Source organism: Typopeltis vanoorti, chromosome 7 (genome assembly GCF_054136105.1).
Source record: "Typopeltis vanoorti isolate ZY-2024b chromosome 7, IOZ_Tvanoo_1.0, whole genome shotgun sequence".
In the NCBI taxonomy this organism is placed as follows: Eukaryota; Metazoa; Arthropoda; class Arachnida; order Uropygi; family Thelyphonidae; genus Typopeltis; species Typopeltis vanoorti.
Genome location: NC_143555.1, coordinates 71,541,341 through 71,561,931, shown reverse-complemented (window position 1 = coordinate 71,561,931; position 20,591 = coordinate 71,541,341). Strand labels below are relative to the sequence as shown.

General features: G+C 35.9%; 1 protein-coding gene across 1 annotated transcript in view; it reads left to right on the top strand.

Moving 5' to 3' along the window:
• The window catches only part of LOC150104772 (protein inturned-like), a 369,111-nt gene that overhangs the window by 129,334 nt on the left and 219,186 nt on the right, over positions 1–20,591 (top strand). The window contains exons 10-11 of the mRNA XM_090395627.1: positions 3,673–3,726; positions 15,101–15,163. Of these exons, the coding sequence (XP_090251753.1) occupies positions 3,673–3,726; positions 15,101–15,163 (117 nt within the window). The remainder of the gene's footprint in view (positions 1–3,672; positions 3,727–15,100; positions 15,164–20,591) is intronic.

Genomic DNA, 20,591 nt, shown 5'->3' with positions numbered 1-20,591 from the left:
CAACAGAAATTGTCCTCAATCTGGTCCATCTTAATTCTAACCTTAGCTATAACCTATCTGCTTGTCACTTTTCAGCTATCCAACTTTGGCATACATGAGATCATCCCTGCGTGAATGTGCCCAACAATAATATAGCATCAAGAATTTGCTTCAAATGTCAGCAATACATTTGCAAGTTAACTTATAGCTGACTCTTGTAATGCATATTTTTGTATTTCTCTTTTCATGTTTTGCACCCAATGAAGTTTTCTAAGAAAATGAAAGTAGTTGTGCACTCAAAAAATGAATCATTTTTTTCTATTTTGGTATTTTTTGGCTTCTAGTCATTACATTTATTTAATCATATATATCAGGGGTGGTCAACTATGTGTCCTTTTGGACCAAAATAATTCCATTAAGACTTTTGAAGAGCTACAACCTTTGACCAATGCAATTGTACTGGAGTAAGTGAGTGTGTGCATGGTGAGGTTGTAGCAAGCTTGTAAGAACTGCTTTGATTGATTACACACCTAATTTTAAGGAGCTTACTAAGAAAATGGATACAAGAAAGGCCTATACTAGTAAACAAGTAACTAAAATTATTGTGTTTAGACTTTAAAATTATTCTAATTGTTCAAAGTGAACTTCATTTAATGTTTTAAATTAAACTTTTTTATTGCAGTAATTTTTATTAACCCTGTTTTTCTCTCCCTCTCCTCTCCTCTTTATTTTTTTTTTTTTGTTGTCTCTTCTCTTTTTGTTTATTTTTTCTAGTAGATCGTGAAGAGCTGCATGACGCTTGAAGAGCTTGCGAGTTGCATGCGGCTCGCAAGCCACATTGTGGCCATCACTGATATATATATATATATATATATATATATATAAATTAATTTTAAAAAAAGGAAAAAAAAATTAACATTAAAATAATGCTCATTCAACCTTAACTGTTGTGGACTAATGGATGACTATCAGATCATCATTAAAAAAAAAAAAAAGCGGTTGAACATCTTATATCCTCTGCCACAGACATGGAAAATTTAGATTACCAGCATTATTTTCCACACAAGTGAAATAGAATAATATGTCCTTATTTCGTTGCTTTTCACTTGAATATGAGCATCTCTTCACAAAAGAAGCATATAAAGCTCTCCTGAATTGACCAACCGAAATAAAAATGATTGTTTAACTATTTCTCATATGTAAAAAGTTTCTGCCCATTAAGATGTATCTGTCATTGGTACACAGTTAGTTTGCATAATAATTGATAAACATAAATGATCATTTATCATGTATTCAACTGAAACACAGTCAGGAACAAACTTTTCATTTTAGATATGTACTTTACATTAGATACGTATTCAAAATGAAATACCTTTTCCAGTGATACAGTGAATAAAAAAATCTTTGCAGATTTTTTTTTTCTTTCAGGAAGAGCCATAACCATGAAGACTATATAAAAATGTGGAGTGGATAAAAATTACACAGTTTGCCATCATTACCTTCTATTATTCTACATACTCATTGAACTGAAAATTATGACTATCTGAGGTGTATACCAGGTTTGCCGCCATGGTATCAGTTGCTAGATGGGAAGGATATCAGCAGCGAATGGAAAGCATTTAAAAAATATTTAAATGATACAATACTGGAATGTGTCCTTAGAGTACAAAAAAATAAATAGGCGGGAGGGAAAAAGATGTATAATCTTATTGAGCAGGAGATTCTTTAACAAAAGATGTGGAAGGAATACAATGTGCATAAGGATAATGCTGTGAAACTCTATGAAGTTATGAAAATTACAAGTATTGTACAAAAAGTGTGAACATGAAATGAAACTAGCTCTCTAAGCTAAAGACAACCTAAAAGAATTGTATCATTATGCTGCAAGTAAAAGAAATAATGATTGTGAAAAATTAAGTCTACCGAATGTTGATGGTTTGCAGGTGCCGAAGAGATTGTTCTTCTAATGAGTGTCCATTCAACCTGCTGTATACAACATTGAACTGAATGCTGCCTCTTCACTGGATGAAGAAACTCATGTATGAGGAGGAGGTACTACAGCTGTTTCCCAAATTGAATAAAAATTTGGCTATGGGGAGGGGGGGGGTGATAAGATATCACCATGAATGCTAAAAGTATTCAGCTGAACTGGCTGAGCCTTTGACTAGGCTGTATAATTTGTCTCAGAACAGGTTAGATTCAACAGGAATGAAAACAATGCATGATAATCCCATTGTATGAGGATTGTGCAAAGTCTGATGTGTTGAACAATCATCTTATTGGTATCTCTGCAGTGGTGATGAAGATTATGAAAAAAGTGAGGGCGTGTATACAAAAATGGGTTGACAGAGAATCTCTACTTTGTAAAGAACAGCATAGGTTTACTAAGGGAAGGTTCTGTTTGAGCAACTTGCTCACATTTTATAATAATTCTGTGGTTGAGTTGGACCAGTGGAATGGATACAACATGCTTCTTTTGGATTTTGCTAAGACAGCATGGAAAGTTGTTGCATAAGTTGAAGGATATGGAACTGGATTATAAACTATTAGCGTAGATAAGAGGGTGGCCATTGGACAGATAGCAGAAAGTGGTGTATGTTAGCATGAGTCAGAAAGATATAAGGCAATCAGTGATATACCATGGTGATCCGTCCTCGATTCATTGTTATTCGCTCTTTACTTTAATGACATTGGGAAGGTTGTCATGGGTTACAAACAGCTGGTATGGGTGATATGTGGCTAATTATAAACTATTAACGTAGATAAGAGGATGGCCATTGGACAGATAGCAGAAAGTGGTGTATGTTAGCGTGAGTCAGAAAGATTTAAGGCAATCAGTGATATACCATGGTGATCCGTCCTCGAGCCATTGTTATTCACTCTTTTCCAGACCGAAATATTTGGTTAATTAAATATCTTTCTTGTGTTTACGTGCATATATTATTCAGTCTTTATGTCAGAAGTATCCTTAAAACATCAAATTCACTCTTTACTTTAATGACATTGGGAAGGTTGTCATGGGTTACAAACAGCTGGTATGGGTGATATGTGGCTTTCCTTGATGAGTCCTGACTCTGGAGATTTCTAATGTTGATGATAATAATTCATCTGATATTTTCTCTCTCTAGACAATGTTGCGGTCTCAGACTGTGCTGTGGGCTAGTTTTCTTTTGAATGCTCTAGTTTTCCTAAAGACATAACACCAGCCTGACACATTTCATAGTAGTTATTTGGGTTATGAAGTCCATGCTCTTACCAATTGAGATAGACTTAAGTTTCCTGGTAGAAGACTGATAATAATAATAATAAATCACTCAAACAGAGAACTATTTGTGTAATTATAGTTTGATTTTATTTTGATAAATCACCTGTCGTCAATGTGCTATAGCAAACTCTGTTGTAGTGATCTTATACTATGAACTACTAAGAAGCCAACTGCTGAAAATTTTAGAATGAAGCCTTATCCTATAGTGTATTAGGACACCTTCTCCTAATACACTATAGGACACTTCATTTTCAATGGAGCTTCAATTTCAATGGTTAACTCTCACTATAAATTCATTTATAGTGAGAGTTAACCAACTGTAATCCATTGTAAGAATTTTATGGCATTGTTGTATTCAATAAAACATCAAAAATATTTTCAGTCTTCTGTTTGTGTTATGAATTTATGAAATTTGGTTATATTTTTAGGTTCAAGTGGACAGCACACTTAGTGAGCTAGAATCTGCAGATTTTGGAGATATGGTATTATTTATTAGCATTTACATTTAGTCTTTGTTAATATCTGTTTAAAAAGATCAAGAAAGTTGTTTCATTGATACTCCTTATATATGATACTATTCTAATACATATATACTATGTTCTTTTAGAAGAGCATCTATGTATAAATTGTAATGTTAGGTATAATGATTATGAACTAAGAAAATAAATTCTAGAGAAAAGTGGAAGAGTTATATAGAATATACAGTTATACAATATATACCCTTGAACCGTGTGTGGGGGAGAGGTTAGGTGCTGGCTCTCCTGCACAGTTGAAAATCTGCATATAACTTTTGACTCCCCAAAAACTTGACTACTAATAGCCTACTATTGACCATTAGCCTTACTGATAACATAAACAGTCGATTAACACATATTTTGTACATTATATGTATTATATATTGTATTCTTACAATAAAGTAAGCCAGAGAAAAGAAAATTATAAGGAAGAGAAAATACATTTACAGTGCTGTACTGTATTTATCGATAACATTATGAATTTAATGTTATTTGCTGCTGTTTAATCTGTTCATTAACGATATAGGGAAGGATCTAAGTGGAACAATTCATTTGTTCGCTGATGATGCAAAGTTGGGTAGGGCAATAGTGAATGCAGAAGATGTCAAAGTCTTGCAGGATGACTTAGATAGATTGGAGTTCTGGGCTAAGGAGAATGGATGTCAATTTAATGTGACAAAATGTAAGGTTATGCATTTTTGGAAATTATGGAGACAACTACCGTGTTTGAATAAAAACTTTAGTTTACTATTACTAAAATTTTACAATTCGACGTTTCGACCTTTATGTCAAGGTCATCTTCTGGAGCGTACAAATATACACAGGAAACAAGCTATACTACAATCATACTGGTTTGTTAAAGACACTGACTAACCACTACCACAATTGTTGGCCTGACCTCTGGTGAAAAAAAAAAAAAAAAAAAAAAAAAAAAATTATACATCAATGCTAAAGTCCTATTATTTGTGTTGTCTACTATATACATATATTAACATTATATTAACATCATTCCAGCCAGTTGGAGTGGGATGGTTTCTAATAATAGCAGATTGGCTAGAGTCCTGACTTGTGTTGAATCTTTCAAATTAGGTTGGCTGAATGTGTGCCATCCAGATCCTTGGAATTTTCATACCTTCTTTATTGTTGATATTTGGGTGGTTTATCAGGATTTCGCAGGATTCTTTAAATTTTCTTTCGTACCATGTTTTTGTGCGGTGTAAGGAGCAGGTGCTTTTCCAGTTGATTTGGTGTAAGGTGTTGAGTGCGTGGTCTGAGAGGCCTGCTTCGCCATAATGGTTATATTTAATGTGTCTAATGTGTTCTTTTTTGCGTATAGGGATTGTGTGTCCTGTTTCACCAATGTACGGTAAGTTACAGGTGCAGCGGATGCAATAGACTCCAGGATGTGCTAATGAAAGGAGAGGGTCCTTAGAGGAGCTGAATATGGTTTTAAGTTTAGTGGGTGGTTTAAAGGTGGCATTAAGGTTATAATGTTGTAGGATTCTGTTGACTTTTTCTGATAACCCTTTAATGTATGGGATGGCTATGGTTTTACTGTAGTCTAGATTCGTTTTTGTTGTGGTTTTATAGAGTATTTTATTGACAGTATTTTTGTTATAGCCATTGTTTAAGAATGTGTCACTAATGATTTTTAGTTCTTGTTTCAGGGCCTGCTGGTTAGAGCAAATAGTTGTGGCTCTGTTTTTAAGGGTGTTTATGACTCCATATTTTTGTGCTGGGTGGTGATATGAATTCGCATGTATGTATTGGCCTGTGTGTGTCGGTTTTCGGTAGACCGTGAAGGATAGATTGCCTGAAGGAAGACGTGTAACTAGTGTGTCTAGGAGCGGGAGCGAATTTTGGTTTTCGATGGTAAATTGTATGCGTTCGTGTTGTTTGTTTAGGTGGCTGAGGAATGTGTTTAGCGTTTGTCGACCGTGCGGCCAGATCGCGAACATGTCGTCAACGTATCTGAGCCAGATTGTCGGTCGAAGCGTGGCGGAATCAAGAGCCCTTTGCTCAAAAAATTTCCATGTAGAAGTTCGCGATTGGGGGGGATAATGGTGAGCCCATGTCCGTACCTTCCTTTTGTAGGTGGAATTTGTTTTGCCACACGAAGTAACCGGACTTTAGTACGTGGGCAAAGAGGGCCGTAATGTCGGGTGGAAATTTGTTCTGTAGTAGGAGAATTGTGTCATTGATGGGGACATTAGTGAAAAGGGCAGAAACGTCAAAACTGACTAATACGTCGTCTTTGTTGAGTGTTATGTTTTTGATTTTGTTTATAAAGTGTTGTGTGTTTTTTACGTAGGAGGGGGAATGACCTACCAACTCCTTGAGTGTTGCCGCTAATTTCTTGGCTAGGTGGTAATTGGGACTGTCTATTCCTTCCACTATTGGTCGAAGGGGCACATTTTGTTTGTGTATTTTCGGAACCCCATATATTCTGGGGGGCGGGGGGGGGGGCGTGTAGTGGGGTTTGAGTTTTTTAACTGTGTCTGGTGGCCAAGAAGTGACGGACTTTAATAGTCTTTCTGTTTTGTCCTTTATCCTCTTTGTTGGGTTATAATTTACCATTTTATATGTGTTGTTATCAGCTACTAGTTGGTTCATTTGCAGTATGTATGTTGACCTGTCAAGGACCACAGTGGCACTGCCTTTATCAGCTTTCGTAAAGGCAGTGCCACTGTGGTCCTTCGACCGACAATCTGGCTCAGATACGTTGACGACGTGTTCGCGATCTGGCCGCACAGTCGACAAACGCTAAACACATTCCTCAGCCACCTAAACAAACAACACGAACGCATACAATTTACCATCGAAAACCAAAATTCGCTCCTGCTCCTAGACACACTAGTTACACGTCTTCCTTCAGGCAATCTATCCTTCACGGTCTACCGAAAACCGACACACACAGGCCAATACATACATGCGAATTCATATCACCACCCAGCACAAAAATATGGAGTCATAAACACCCTTAAAAACAGAGCCACAACTATTTGCTCTAACCAGCAGGCCCTGAAACAAGAACTAAAAATCATTAGTGACACATTCTTAAACAATGGCTATAACAAAAATACTGTCAATAAAATACTCTATAAAACCACAACAAAAACGAATCTAGACTACAGTAAAACCAAAGCCATCCCATACATTAAAGGGTTATCAGAAAAAGTCAACAGAATCCTACAACATTATAACCTTAATGCCACCTTTAAACCACCCACTAAACTTAAAACCATATTCAGCTCCTCTAAGGACCCTCTCCTCCCATTAGCACATCTTGGAGTCTATTGCATCCGCTGCACCTGTAACTTACCGTACATTGGTGAAACAGGACGCACAATCCCTATACGCAAAAAAGAACACATTAGACACATTAAATATAACCATTATGGCGAAGCAGGCCTCTCAGACCACGCACTCAACACCTTACACCAAATCAACTGGAAAAGCACCTGCTCCTTACACCGCACAAAAACATGGTACGAAAGAAAATTTAAAGAATCCTGCGAAATCCTGATAAACCACCCAAATATCAACAATAAAGAAGGTATGAAAATTCCAAGGATCTGGATGGCACACATTCAGCCAACCTAATTTGAAAGATTCAACACAAGTCAGGACTCTAGCCAATCTGCTATTATTAGAAACCATCCCACTCCAACTGGCTGGAATGATGTTAATATAATGTTAATATATGTATATAGTAGACAACACAAATAATAGGACTTTAGCATTGATGTATAATTTTTTTTTTTTTTTTTTCACCAGAGGTCAGGCCAACAATTGTGGTAGTGGTTAGTCAGTGTCTTTAACGAACCAGTATGATTGTAGTATAGCTTGTTTCCTGTGTATATTTGTACGCTCCAGAAGATGACCTTGACATAAAGGTCGAAACATCGAATTGTAAAATTTTAGTAATAGTAAACTAAAGTTTTTATTCAAACACGGTAGTTGTCTCCATAATTTCCAAAAATGCATTCGGATCACCTTGCAAGCCTAAAAGAAAGGATGTAAGGTTATGCATTTTGCGGTGAAAAGATTAGCAGCAGTATACCACATTGGTGGAACTGTACTCCAAGAGATTGATGGGGCCAGGGACTTGGGAGTGTTGGTGGATAGGGAGATGAAGTTTAGGGGGGCATATTGCAAAAGTAGCTAAATCAGCTCATCAACTCACTTGGTTGTTGAAAAATACCTTGACGAGCAGAGACAAGCAAGTTATTGTACCTCTGTACCGAGCCTTGATAAGACCTCATCTCGACTACTGTGCCCAGATTTGGTCACCTCGGTTCCTTCTTGATGGGGAGGAGGCGGAGAGGATCCAGAGGCAAGTGACTAAGATGATAACAGGTCTATGGAATGAACCATATGAGAACAGGTTGAAGATTTATGGGTTGCAGAAACTAGTTGATAGGCGGAGGAGGGGAGATATGATTGAGACATTCAAATTGCTAAAGGGATTCTATAGGATTAATTCAGAGGATATTTTTGAGATCAGGACTGGTGGTGGGAGAACTAGGGGACACCTATGGAAGCTGGGCAAGAGTGTGGTTAGCAGGGGTGTTAGAGCTGGGTTCTTTACTTTTAAAGTAAAGTAAATGAGTGGAATAAGCTGCCAGAGTCTGTTGTGGGTGCTATGACGGTGAACGAGTTCAAGACAAGGTATGATAGATACTGTGAGAATGTAATCGCATAGTTGTGTGGACATGATGTTTAGGGCCTCCCTTGATGAGTCTAAGGACTCCTGGAGTCGCCCGAAATAATAATAATAATAATAATAACGTAAGTTTATGTTGTCTGTTTATAAGATGAATTGTCTGTCTGTCTCTGAGTACCTACAATATTGTCTTATATGACAAAACATTGTAGATGTTATATGTATTACTAATACTAGACATCAAAAATGAAAAGATAATTTGAAAAAGAAATTCATAATTATTTACAGGTATAACGATTCATGCTTTGATAATGAAGCAGCAGCGATATGATTGCTTTATGGTAGTCTAGTGTAACCGATATGATTGCTTCACGGTAGCCTAGCCTATACACTAATGAATGAATCATTAAATTTTTTAAAAATAATTAATTTTGTGCAATTATGATTTCATACTGCATCTTTACGTTTGTTTACATTCAAGGTCTCGTGAGATTATTGTAATAATCTCTCAGACTGTCATTGTACTGCTCTCCAACTTTGGCGTTCACAAGACCTTTGAATGCATGTGCACACCCAACGATGAAAAGATATACAGAACAGCTTGAAATGTTAATACGTTAACACTTTAATGCATAGTTTTTTTTCTTTCACATTGTTTATTGGTAGTCCCCTCTTGTTAGGTACCCAAAGAAGTCTTCTAAGAAGATGAAACTAGTTGTGCAGTTTATTTATTTAAAATATTGTTTCTATGTTTGCCTCTCAGCTTATAGTCATTTAATCTATTAAAAACATACATATCAAAAAAATGGTGCAATTAGGCTACAGAATTTGAAGTTTTAACAGGTAGGAAGATAAGGATCAGGGACCATATAGCTAAGACTGCAAATGCATCTCAAAGGATTATTGCAATTCTGAAACAAACATTGACATGTAAAGATGAAGAAGTCATTTTGCCTTACTGCAGTGTTATGATATGAACTCACCTAGACTTGTGCGTAGATCAGGTCTGGTTTGCAGGATGTTGCAGATTCAGTGGAGAGACTGAAAGAAAATGATAAAGATAATATGGGACCATGGAATTTAGATTATGAGGGCAAATTGAGACTGTTTAGATTGTAAACACTAGCAGACAGGAGAAAGAGAGGTGATATGATAGACACTTATAGTCTTCTGAAAGAGGGTCATATAGGATACTGTGGATGAATTTTTAATTTTGTGTAGGGGCAGAATGAGAGATATCAATGGATGTTGAGAATTAATGTAGTTAAGAAAGAAGTGCGAGGCCTGTGTATCTCAGTGGAGGCAGCGCTTTCATCCTCTGTGCTAGGTTGCCTGAAGATAGACTTAAGTTGAAGTCTAGTCCAACTGAAGAAACTTTTTCTAAGCCTTGTTTCCACTACTTCCTGAGCTAGTTGATTTCTGGCATGGGCAAGTAAGTTTTTTTCTCCCAGAAATTTAGGTTTTTCGTTCCATAAACTCAAGAAAATCGACCATAGACCCTACATTATTTCAGACAGTAAACATCCTGTTAGGATTAGGTACCAAGAGATGGCAGCACTTGTTCGCCAGTCTCTTCATCAGTTGCCCTTATAATTAGTGGTAGTCATGGGCCAGCTGTCGTGTGATTGGCTACCAGTGGAGATTGAACTGGCCAGTCTCCAAAAGCTAGATAGGGTTAAGATGCCTCGCCTACTCGATATAAGAGAATAAAAGGTGTTAGCTGGTTATATATTTTACCATTCACCATTCTCCACGTAAAGAACCAAGTTTGCACACCCTTACTGGCCTCACTCTTAGAAAAACTTCCAAGTGTTACTCCTTGTTTCTCCCTACTTTCCATGTATTGAAAAATCTCTTAAAACTAAAAATTAATACAATAAGAACTTACAGAAATAAATAAAACAATCAAAAAAATATTAAAGAAGATTAAAAGAAAAGAGAAGATAAAATGATACAAGAAACAATAGATAACAATAAAAATATGAAAGCACTAGGGAAAAAAAAGAAATATTATAATATGAAAATGGCAAGATATCAAAGATAAAAAAGCATACTAGAAAGGGCTAGACAATATTTTTCAGAATTGTATAATACCACAAGCACTGTTGAAAACACTATTATATGGAAGCCAGAAGAACACGAAGAAATTATTCCTGAAATACAAAATTTGAACTTGAACAAGTAATGAAAGATATGAAAAATAATAAACTCTAGAAGATTCTATTATGATAGAAAGGATGAAAGCAGCAAATATTAACAGACGAACTAAAAAATTTATTTAATAAATGCCTAAAACAGAAAGATATATCAAACAGCTGAACAATGCTATCGTGATACTCTTGTTCAAAAAGGGTAATAAGAAAATGATAGAAAATTACAGACCATGAACTTACTGTCAGAAGTATATAAATTACAGGTAGGCCCCTGTATCTGCGGGGTTTGGTTCCATCGTCTTCCGCAGATAGTAGTGAACTCTATATATACTATGCTTTTTCCTATACATAAATACCTATGACAAAGTTTAATTTATAAATTATGCACAGTAAGAGATTAACAACAATAACTAATAATATTTCAGAACAATTTTAACAACATACTGTAATAAAGTTATCTGAATGTGAATGGAATCTTAGCAACCTCGTGTGTGTGTGTGTGTAGCTTTCTCCACCTTTGCAACGAGTTGCCCTGGTGTTGGACAATCTCTGCGATCAGCCGAACTGTCTATTACTAAAAGAAAGAGCCATACGGCTTCATTTCGGCGATGTAAAATTACATAAACAAAGTGGATATTAGATCCAACATTATTTCAAAGTCGAATGTAGAAACTATGAAGGTTTCGTAAGTTGACTTTTCGTATGTTAATATCCTCGGAATGGGGTTGACTGCGGATACGGAGGTCCTACTGTATTTATAAAAATAATAACAAACAGAATCTCAAGATTATTGGATAAAGCTCAGTGTAATGAACAACCTAGATTCAGAAAGGGTTTAGCACAGTCGACCATACGCAGACATTGAATCAGCTAAGAGAAAAATGCAGGGAATACAACTTATCATTGTACTTAGGTTTTATAGATTATTGAAAAAAAAAAAGCCTTCAATTCACTTGCAAAACCAAGCATTCCTAATGGCAATGAAGAAACATAGAGTAAACCAAAATTATAGAGACAGCTAATAAACAAAATATATGAAAAAGCAACCGATATTATCATTATAAATGAACACAGTAGCCCACTCCAAATAAATAAAGGAGTACATCAAGGAGATACTATTTCACTCAAATTATTCAGTGTAGTATTAAAATATGCTTTGAGTGAGTGAACTAGATTGAAGTGACAGAGAAATAAATATTAATGTTCTTTTAAGGATACTTGTGACATAAGACTGAATGATAAATGCACGTAAACACAAGAAAGATATTTAATTAACCAAATATTTTGGTCTGGAAATAGCAGACCATCTTCAGTGGTATTACAAGAACAGTTTTAAAAAATACAAGCTAGAATACTAACAATATATCGTTAAAAATAGAACACGCTGCGTGATGTTATATCACTAAGTATTAAGTATAAAATGGAACATTTTGAAATAGAGACATGATTGAAAAAAAAAAAAATTAATGAGTAATCTTGATTAGACTTTCCCAGATTTTTGATATAGATATACAGTCATTATGATTCAGGTTGGGACGATGGAGTAAGGCCTCCACGCTTTCCCTGAACAAACATTCGAACCTATAACAGGGTCTATGTAAGAGGCAAGTCCTGAACCAAAAGATGCTGTGGTCAGTTTCAATCCCGTGTCGAGCCAATCCAGACTTTTCAGGTTTGTTGTGAAGAATGGAGGATTGATGTTCTTGGATTCTTTTTTCAAGAGAATGTCCAGTCTGTCCAAAATAGGAAAGATCACAGTTGCAAGGAATTTGATAAACTCCAGGAAGAGATAAAGTTGAGTGTTTGTCTTTAGGAGAAGGAAAATGAGAAGAAAATTTGTTGATAGGTGAATACGTAGTTGTTAAATCATATTTCTTTAAAATTCTTGCGATAGGTTCTGAAATACCGGAGACGTATTGAAACTCTTTTTTGGAGGATTATAAGAATTGAGAAGATGTTGAGTACTTTTTTTAGAAAAGCCATTGAGTTTCATGTGTTGTTGGATGGTAGAAAGTTCTTTCTGTAGATAATCAAAAGTAGAACAATTAGTTTTGGCTCTTCTGATGAGGCATTTTATAATTCCTGTTTTTTGACAAGGATGATGGGCTGATTCTTTAAGAATATAACGACCTGTGAATGTTGGTTTCCTGTATACTGTAGTTGTAAGAATATTTGAAGGTGACCGGATGAGGAGAACGTCTAAAAAAGATAACTGGTTGTTTTCTTCTATTTCCATAGTAAACTTTATACGATGATGCAAGGAATTAATACTGTTTAAAAAAGAAGGTAAAGAGTTTTTGCTGTGAGGCCAAATAGTAAAGATGTCATCTATATATCTTACCCAAAAGGATGGTTGAGGGAAAATAGATGAGAAGAGGACTTTTCCTAAATGTTCTAAATAAAAGTTGGCTAAAGCAAGAGAAAGAGGACTTCCCATGGCCGTTCCTTCTACTTGGCTGTAAAACTTATTTTGACATACGAAATATCCAGAATGTATTACAAAATCGAATAGTTTTATAATGTCTTGAGGAAAGATGTCAGTAAGTAATTTTAAAGTTTCCTTGAGAGGTACATTGGTATATAAAGATTCTATATCAAAGCTAACCATAAGATCTGTAGGTTGTAATGAGACATTTTTTAATTTTTCTAAGAAATCTGAGGAGTTTTTTAAAAAAGAATTAGAGTTGCCAGTGTAAGATTTCAATAATTTAGCTAGATATTTGGCTATATGGTAAGTAGGAGAATTAATACAATCTACTATTGGACGAAGAGGAAAGTCAATCTTATGGATTTTTGGAAGGCCATAAAATCTAGGAGGTCTTGCAAAAAGAGTTTTAAGTCTTCGAATCTTTGAGTTTCTTATTCGGCTTTGAAATAATGTGGGATTTAATATCCCCTTAATTTAAATAATGTTACATTGCCAATGTGAAGCCTGTTGGCTCTTTATTTAAGTAATTTACGGGTGCACCTTTTTGACAACTCGTATAGTAAAGTATGAAGTTCTCTTCGCTATAACCTCAGTATTATGTGGTCTACCTACTTACTGATGAGACCTCAATAAAGGTTGAAACTGGTCTGGGAAGTGACCTTCCACCATAATGTATAACATCAAACATCTCCTAGGAAATATGTTTTACATTATGGGTAATACTAAGAATAGTGATCAGAACTTTACCCATCTTTGCAACGAATTGCCCTAGTGTTGAACTACGTGCTTTAGCTTACGCTGCAATCTGCCGAAACTTTTATAGTTTACTATATTCAGCATGAAACTCTTTGATTTTGATCTTTGAGTTTCTTATTCGGCTTTGAAATAATGTGGGATTTAATATCCCCCTTAATTTAAATAATGTTGCATCGCCGAAGTGAAGCCTATGCTCTTTTATTTAAGTTGTATAGGTATATACAACTTAAATAAAAGGTGCACCCATAAATATAATTTATGGATGCACCTTTTTGACAACTCGTGTGGCAAAGTACATAAGTTGTTTTGGCTATAATGTCAGTATTACCTGGTCTACCTACTCACTGATGAGATAAAGGTTGAAACCGGTCTGCGTAGTGACCTTCCACCATAATGTATAACATCATACATCTCCTAGGAGATGTGTTTTACATTATGGGTAATACTAAGAATAGTGATCAGAACTTTACCTACCTTTGCAACGAGTTGCCCTAGTGTTGAACTATATGCTTTAGCTTGTGCTACAATCCACCGAAACTTTTATAGTTTACTATATTCAGCATGAAACTCTTTGATTCCGATCTTTGAGTGTCTTATTCGGCTTTGAAATAATACGGGATTTAATATCTCCTTAATTTAAATAATGTATTATCTGTATATTTTCCATAATAATTTTGTTTTTGCAGGCATGCATAAATCAAAATCATTTCCCCTCATAAGTTTAAAACACCACGATAGTGACCCTGTAAAAGCAATGATATTTCTTTCTGTTGCCAATAATTTTGCTTGTCGAATAATCATTTTTGTAGATATGCTGCAGCCTAAGCTTCTTTGATCCATTATCCAAGTTTTTAATTCATTTTCAATTTCTGGTCATTTTACCTGTTTTCTGCAGAGATTGTGTTTTTTAGAATTTACTTCTATTAATTGCTGCTCTTGATTCCTCCAAGTTTGTACCATTTTTTTCTGTAGGTAGAGGCCCAAAGTGCTGCTCTATGTGTGTGCTTTGGGAATCCATGAGTTATAAAAAAAAGTAAATATAATAATGTATTGATTATTACTTAAATGTATGACTGCTAACAATTGCACAACTATTCAAACTGATCACGCATTACCGATAAGCGATGATACACCATAACTGCCACATACATCAAAAACACATTGGTGTATAAGAATGCATTCAGGTTATAGGATGCATCCTAATTTTCATATAAATTTTAGGTACAAAAAAGCACATCTTATAAGGTGAAAAATACGGTACTTTTTTTTTATTATTCAGTTTTGATGTAATAGTCTTAATTTGGTGCTCATTAGATGTTTTTTTTTTTTTTTTTTCAGTCAGAGGCATATTATGGTATTAGAAGGCTATATTCAATACTTGGTTCATGTGTGTTTTATAAGGTAAGCAATAAATTTCTGTTAATAATTATTTTTCCCCCAAAAAATGAATTGCTTTTCTTAAAATATGGATGCTCTTACTGTTTGGTGTAAATTGAAGTAACTCCTACAGTTATTATAATGTCCATAGGTTTTTTCTGATTTGAACTTTTTTTGCTGTTGCAATGTTCTATACAGTCTGATACATATAATAGGTTGTCCTTAATTAAGTTGAAATTTAGGAATTTATTGTCCTTTATGATAACTGTATTCCTCCAAACTTATGCCTATCCAAACAATGGATAAGCATTTTATTTTGAAAATAGCCATAGTTTTCACTATAGAATCGAAGTAAAAAAAAATCAGCTAACGCCTTTTTATTTCCGTATACGGGAGTAGGCGAGGCCATTTAGCCCTATCTAACTTTTTGGAGACTGAGTGGGCAGTTCAATCTCCACTGGTACCAATCAGAGATAGATAGCCCAAGGCTATCACTAATTAAGCGGTACACAGTGAAGAGAGATGGCTCAAATGTGCCGCCATCTCGTGGTCCCTAACCCTAACACAATATATTTAATGTCTGAAATAATGTGGGTTCTACAGTCGATTTTCTTGAGTTCACAGGACGAAAAACCCGAGTTTCCGGGAGGAAAAACCCGCTTGCCCATGCCTGAGATCGACTAACTCGGGAACGGTCTAAAAAAGGCTTAGAAAAATTTCCTCTAGTTGCCGACTAGACTCGAAACCAAGTCTTCCTTCGTGCGGCTAAGCGCGGTGGTGTGCAAACGCCACATCCACTGAGCTACAATCGAAGTATTAAATCACAAATCAGTCTTCAGTGTAGAGTGGAGTCATCATAGTAGAAATAAATTTAGCTTAAATGCATGGTAACATTTTGTTATTTTGTCAGAAATATCACTGGGCACTAATCGTGCCATGCAAATATTTTTGACACTATTGTTTTGCCTCTTTTAGTTTGCAGTGGACATGAGATACAATAAGCCAGTTTCTTGTGAAGTTGTTCATTACCACTAGCTTTGTCGTCTGTGAAAAAGAGTATAAATCAAGACACATCTTAGTGAAATATCTTTTCCTTTCTTCCCAGTATTCCTAGAGCTTTGTTTCTGTTTTTCATTTCTATTTCCATGTGTGTGATTGAACTATGCTGTTTAAAAGTATACACTCTGTCTGACACATTTTTATATAGTTACTCTTAATGGAGTGGATATTTTGTTTCTAACCACTTTTTATACTCATCAGGTCATAATCTTTGATAATCTGGTGATTTCAACAGTTCTGGCTATGGTGTCCCAGTCTGCCTTGTATACTTCTAGTTTAGTGCTTTGGCTAATTTCTCTTGTATTCCATTTAAATTTATTCGGGTGACTCTACCATAGTAGTTTTGCTCATCCTATTATCTGTATCCTTATTTAATTTGCTTTCTTTTGCTGAAAATGTTGTCTAAATAACTAAAATGGTGTTGTTGTGTAAGTTCTGTGCCTATTTTTACACACACACCACACACACACACGTACGCATACATATGTATATATTATATTTTCTTATTGCTGGTTGTTTTTATACCAAATTTGTTACAGCAGTTATTTGGTTTAATTAAAGAGTCGTGAAAGTATATGCTAGATTTATTTATGGGTATAGCATCATCTGCTATACCCATCATCTGGGTATAGCAGATGATAAGTATAGGTGTAATGTCACTTTTTTCATAATTTGATCTCCATAGATGATGATCAGGGGTGTAGAGATCATATGTACACTTGCTTTACACTTTATTTTATATCAGATCATCTTCTTGTATACATCTATCTCTCCTTAATTTTTTCTTAGCCTTTTCTCATTTATACTTGCATAAATCTTGCTTAGAACACTCAAAAGTGAATTCGAAATTGATCTGGTGTGGTCTTCTGAATCATCCTATTTGAGGATTTCTGGTTGAATATCATCTACTCCAGATTCAGCTTTCTGGTGGCTTTTTCTACCTCAATGCCTACGTACTGCTGATTGTATTGCTCTTGATTTCTTTCAGTTTTTAATATCATCTTTATTTTCACTGATTCTATCTATAATGATTACTCTTTCATTTCTTAAGCATTTTCATTAGACCCCAAAATAATCTGCCACCTCTGTGATATTTAGCTTCTATATTCTTGCTACTTTTCTATGTTATTTATATGTTATATTCTTTCCTGCTGACTTCCTTGTCAGAAACTACATCATAATCAATTACTGACATCTGTCTCATGGGGTGTTCAGGAAAGCTGTGTAATATATAACATACACGATTAAGGCCATGTTGCTCCATATGATACCCCATATAATACTCTATATAATTCAGTTTAGGTTAGGATTATTATTTCTAGCTTCCTATCAACAATTCTCTTCCAAATTAATCTGTTATTTGTCAAGTCTTCAATATGGTCACATCTAACATGGTTTTCTAAAGCGCTACTAACTTCATCAATCCACATAGATCCAGGTGGTCCTCAAGTGATTTCCCTCCCTGTCATTCTAGTATCATATACTTGTTTTGCTAATCTTTTCTCTCCATTTCTGTTACCACCTTAGATTAGCTTCTCTCACACATTTTCTGAGTTAATCTCAGATTCTGTTTGGTCCACTTTTATACTAATTTAGTGTTTTGGCTGATTTCCCCATCCATTCATTGGACATTATCAGAAGTTGTATGGTCACTCAGATGCTTGGCGATGTGCCACACCAGTCCTTGCCAAGTGGTCCTGTTGTATACTTTTTTGGAGGCTTCAACGATCAGTCACTCCACACACACACCATCCATTCATCCATCTCATTCAGACCAGGAAGAAGCTGCTGTGACCAGGTCCTGGCCCTGACAACACAGATTGAAGCAGGCTTCCAGAAGAAATTTAAATCTGGAGCCACTTTCATTGACTTAACATCAGCTTATGACACAGTCTGGATCAGGGACCTCCTCCTAAAGCTAGGAAATATTATAAGGTGCAAAAAAACTTTCCAGCTTTTTGAATTCATTCTCTCCAACAGAAAGATCCGGGTCCATATTGGCGGAAAAAAGAGCAGACACAGATTCCTTCACAACGGTCTCCCTCAGGGCTCTGTGTTATCCCCTTTACTGTTTAACATCTACGTGTATGACTTACCACACACCAGTTCAAGCAAGTATATGTACGCTGATGACCTAGTGATCCTACATCAATCTACCTCCTTTGTCAACCTGGAATCAACCTTGAACACAGACCTGAACATCTTGGAAGAGTACTTCAAACAGTGGTACTTGAAGCCAACTGTGTCCACAGTATTTCACCTGAACAATGCAGAGGCGAATCGACACTTCAACCTTTCTTTCTGTGGAAAAATGGTAGAGCACGAGCCCCCACCCGAAATATCTTGGAGTGATCCTGGACAGAAGCCTAACCTATAAAAGACACATCACCAACCTGTCCAACAAAATTAAAACAAGAAACAATATCATTTCAAGGCTCACTGGAACAACCTGGGGTTGTGGTGCAGAAGTCCTAAGGTCGTCTGCACTATCTCTCGCATTCTCTGCAGCAGAATATTGTGCCCCTGTCTGGGAAAGAAGTGCTCACACTAACATTATAGACACTCAACTAAACTCTACCATGCGCACAATTAGTGGGACAGTGAGAAGCACCCTGCTCTCTTCTGGTTGCCTGTCCTATCTAACATTGTTCCACCAAACATACGGAGAAGACAAGCCTCATTTAAAGAATTTAATAAAGCAATGAGCAATCCACTCCTGCCCTTGCACCAGACTCTTATAAATTCACCTGGTCTTCGCCTAAAATCTAGAAAGCCTCTCTGGGCCATGGACGAACTCTCTTCAGCTACCCTGCCATCAACATCTGACATGTGGAGAAATTTCTGGTTAAACAATCTCCCAACAAATGGCTTCCTGGTAGAAGATCCTTGTGCTCTGCAGCTGGTTTTGCTCTTCCTAGGAAGATTTGGTCATCATTCAACAGGATCAGAACTAACCAGGGCAGATGTGGCTACCTACTACATAAATGGGGGCTGTGCGACCACCCTTATTGTGATTGTACTCCTGTGGCTCAGACGATTATTCATATTGTGAACGATTGCCCAAGGCGCCAATTTCATGGTGGTGGCCTACACGACATCCACTAGGTGACGGATGAGGCCTTGGATTAGCTTTCCAGTCTGGACATTGACCTGTAGTTGGTATGGTGGTGGCGGTGGTTATGGAGGAAATAGAAGATTCAAGGTCCTGTTCACCACGAAGATGTTATTCTCATAGCTGCTCTCATAGTCCTCATCAAACTCTCAGCAGAACTCTTCCTCGTGCTAGAAGATGATGATGCAAATGAAATGGGTTTTCTCTAATGGATCAAGATTTCACAAAAGTCACAACTGCTCTCTAATAAAACCTTGGATACAGCTACATTTGTGTTGTGATGCGTTGAGAGAACATGCAGTCTTGTCATATTTGGTGCAGTAGGATGATAATTTTCCCTGCCTTGATTATAACACATTACTTTTGCTTTTTTTAAAAAAGGAAGACTTGGAATGCAGTTTGTGCCTTTTATGTAGTGAACTTTTACATGTTAAGATTTTTATCATTTGTTTCTGGAGATTGTGATTGTACATTTCACTTGTCAGTTTCACAAAGCCATATGCATAAATAAATAAATTGACAGTCTACCCCTTCTTCTTTTTCCATGAACTTTACATTCTATTACTGTATTGAGAAGTGTTCCTTTCATCTTTTCAATGTGTCCATAGCATTTCAACTTTCTTCTCTCAGTATTCTTAAGGAGCCTTAAGGTTCTGCCTATCCTTACTAGCACCTATCTGTTTGTTTGTCCACCTTTTAGTACATGATATCCTTAATAGCCTTCTATAACACCACATCTCAAAAGCAGCAATCTTTTTCCTATCAGAATCCATCCTTCTAGATTTTGGACAAGTTTCTGACTTTGTTTTAGCCTTTCCTAATCGTCTTCTGAACAGTAATTCTAAACATTAATAATGGATCTCAGGTACTTGAACTTGCTGACTTCTTCAATTCTTTCTCCACTTGTTTATCAGGAGCTTCCATGTCTGCATTTCCTTTGAGAACCATTATCTTTGTCTTTCTAGGATTGAGCTGAAGTCCTCTGTTCTTGTGTACCTTTATTACTGTATCCAATATGTATCAAACATCTTGCTCACTGTACAAATTAGCTATCAACCTGATAATGTGTTGAGGAAAACCCATTATATTCATTATTTCCCACAGTTTCACATGCAACACAGTCAAAAACTTTATTTATTTGTGTAGTTTTTACGTAGTATTTTTACATAATTTAGTATTTAAGTATTTTTACGTAGATTATATCTTGAAAATGCAGTTATCGTTTCTCTCAGGGTTTCTGCTAGTTTTCATCTTTTTACTGCTGATTTTTTTACCTAACTT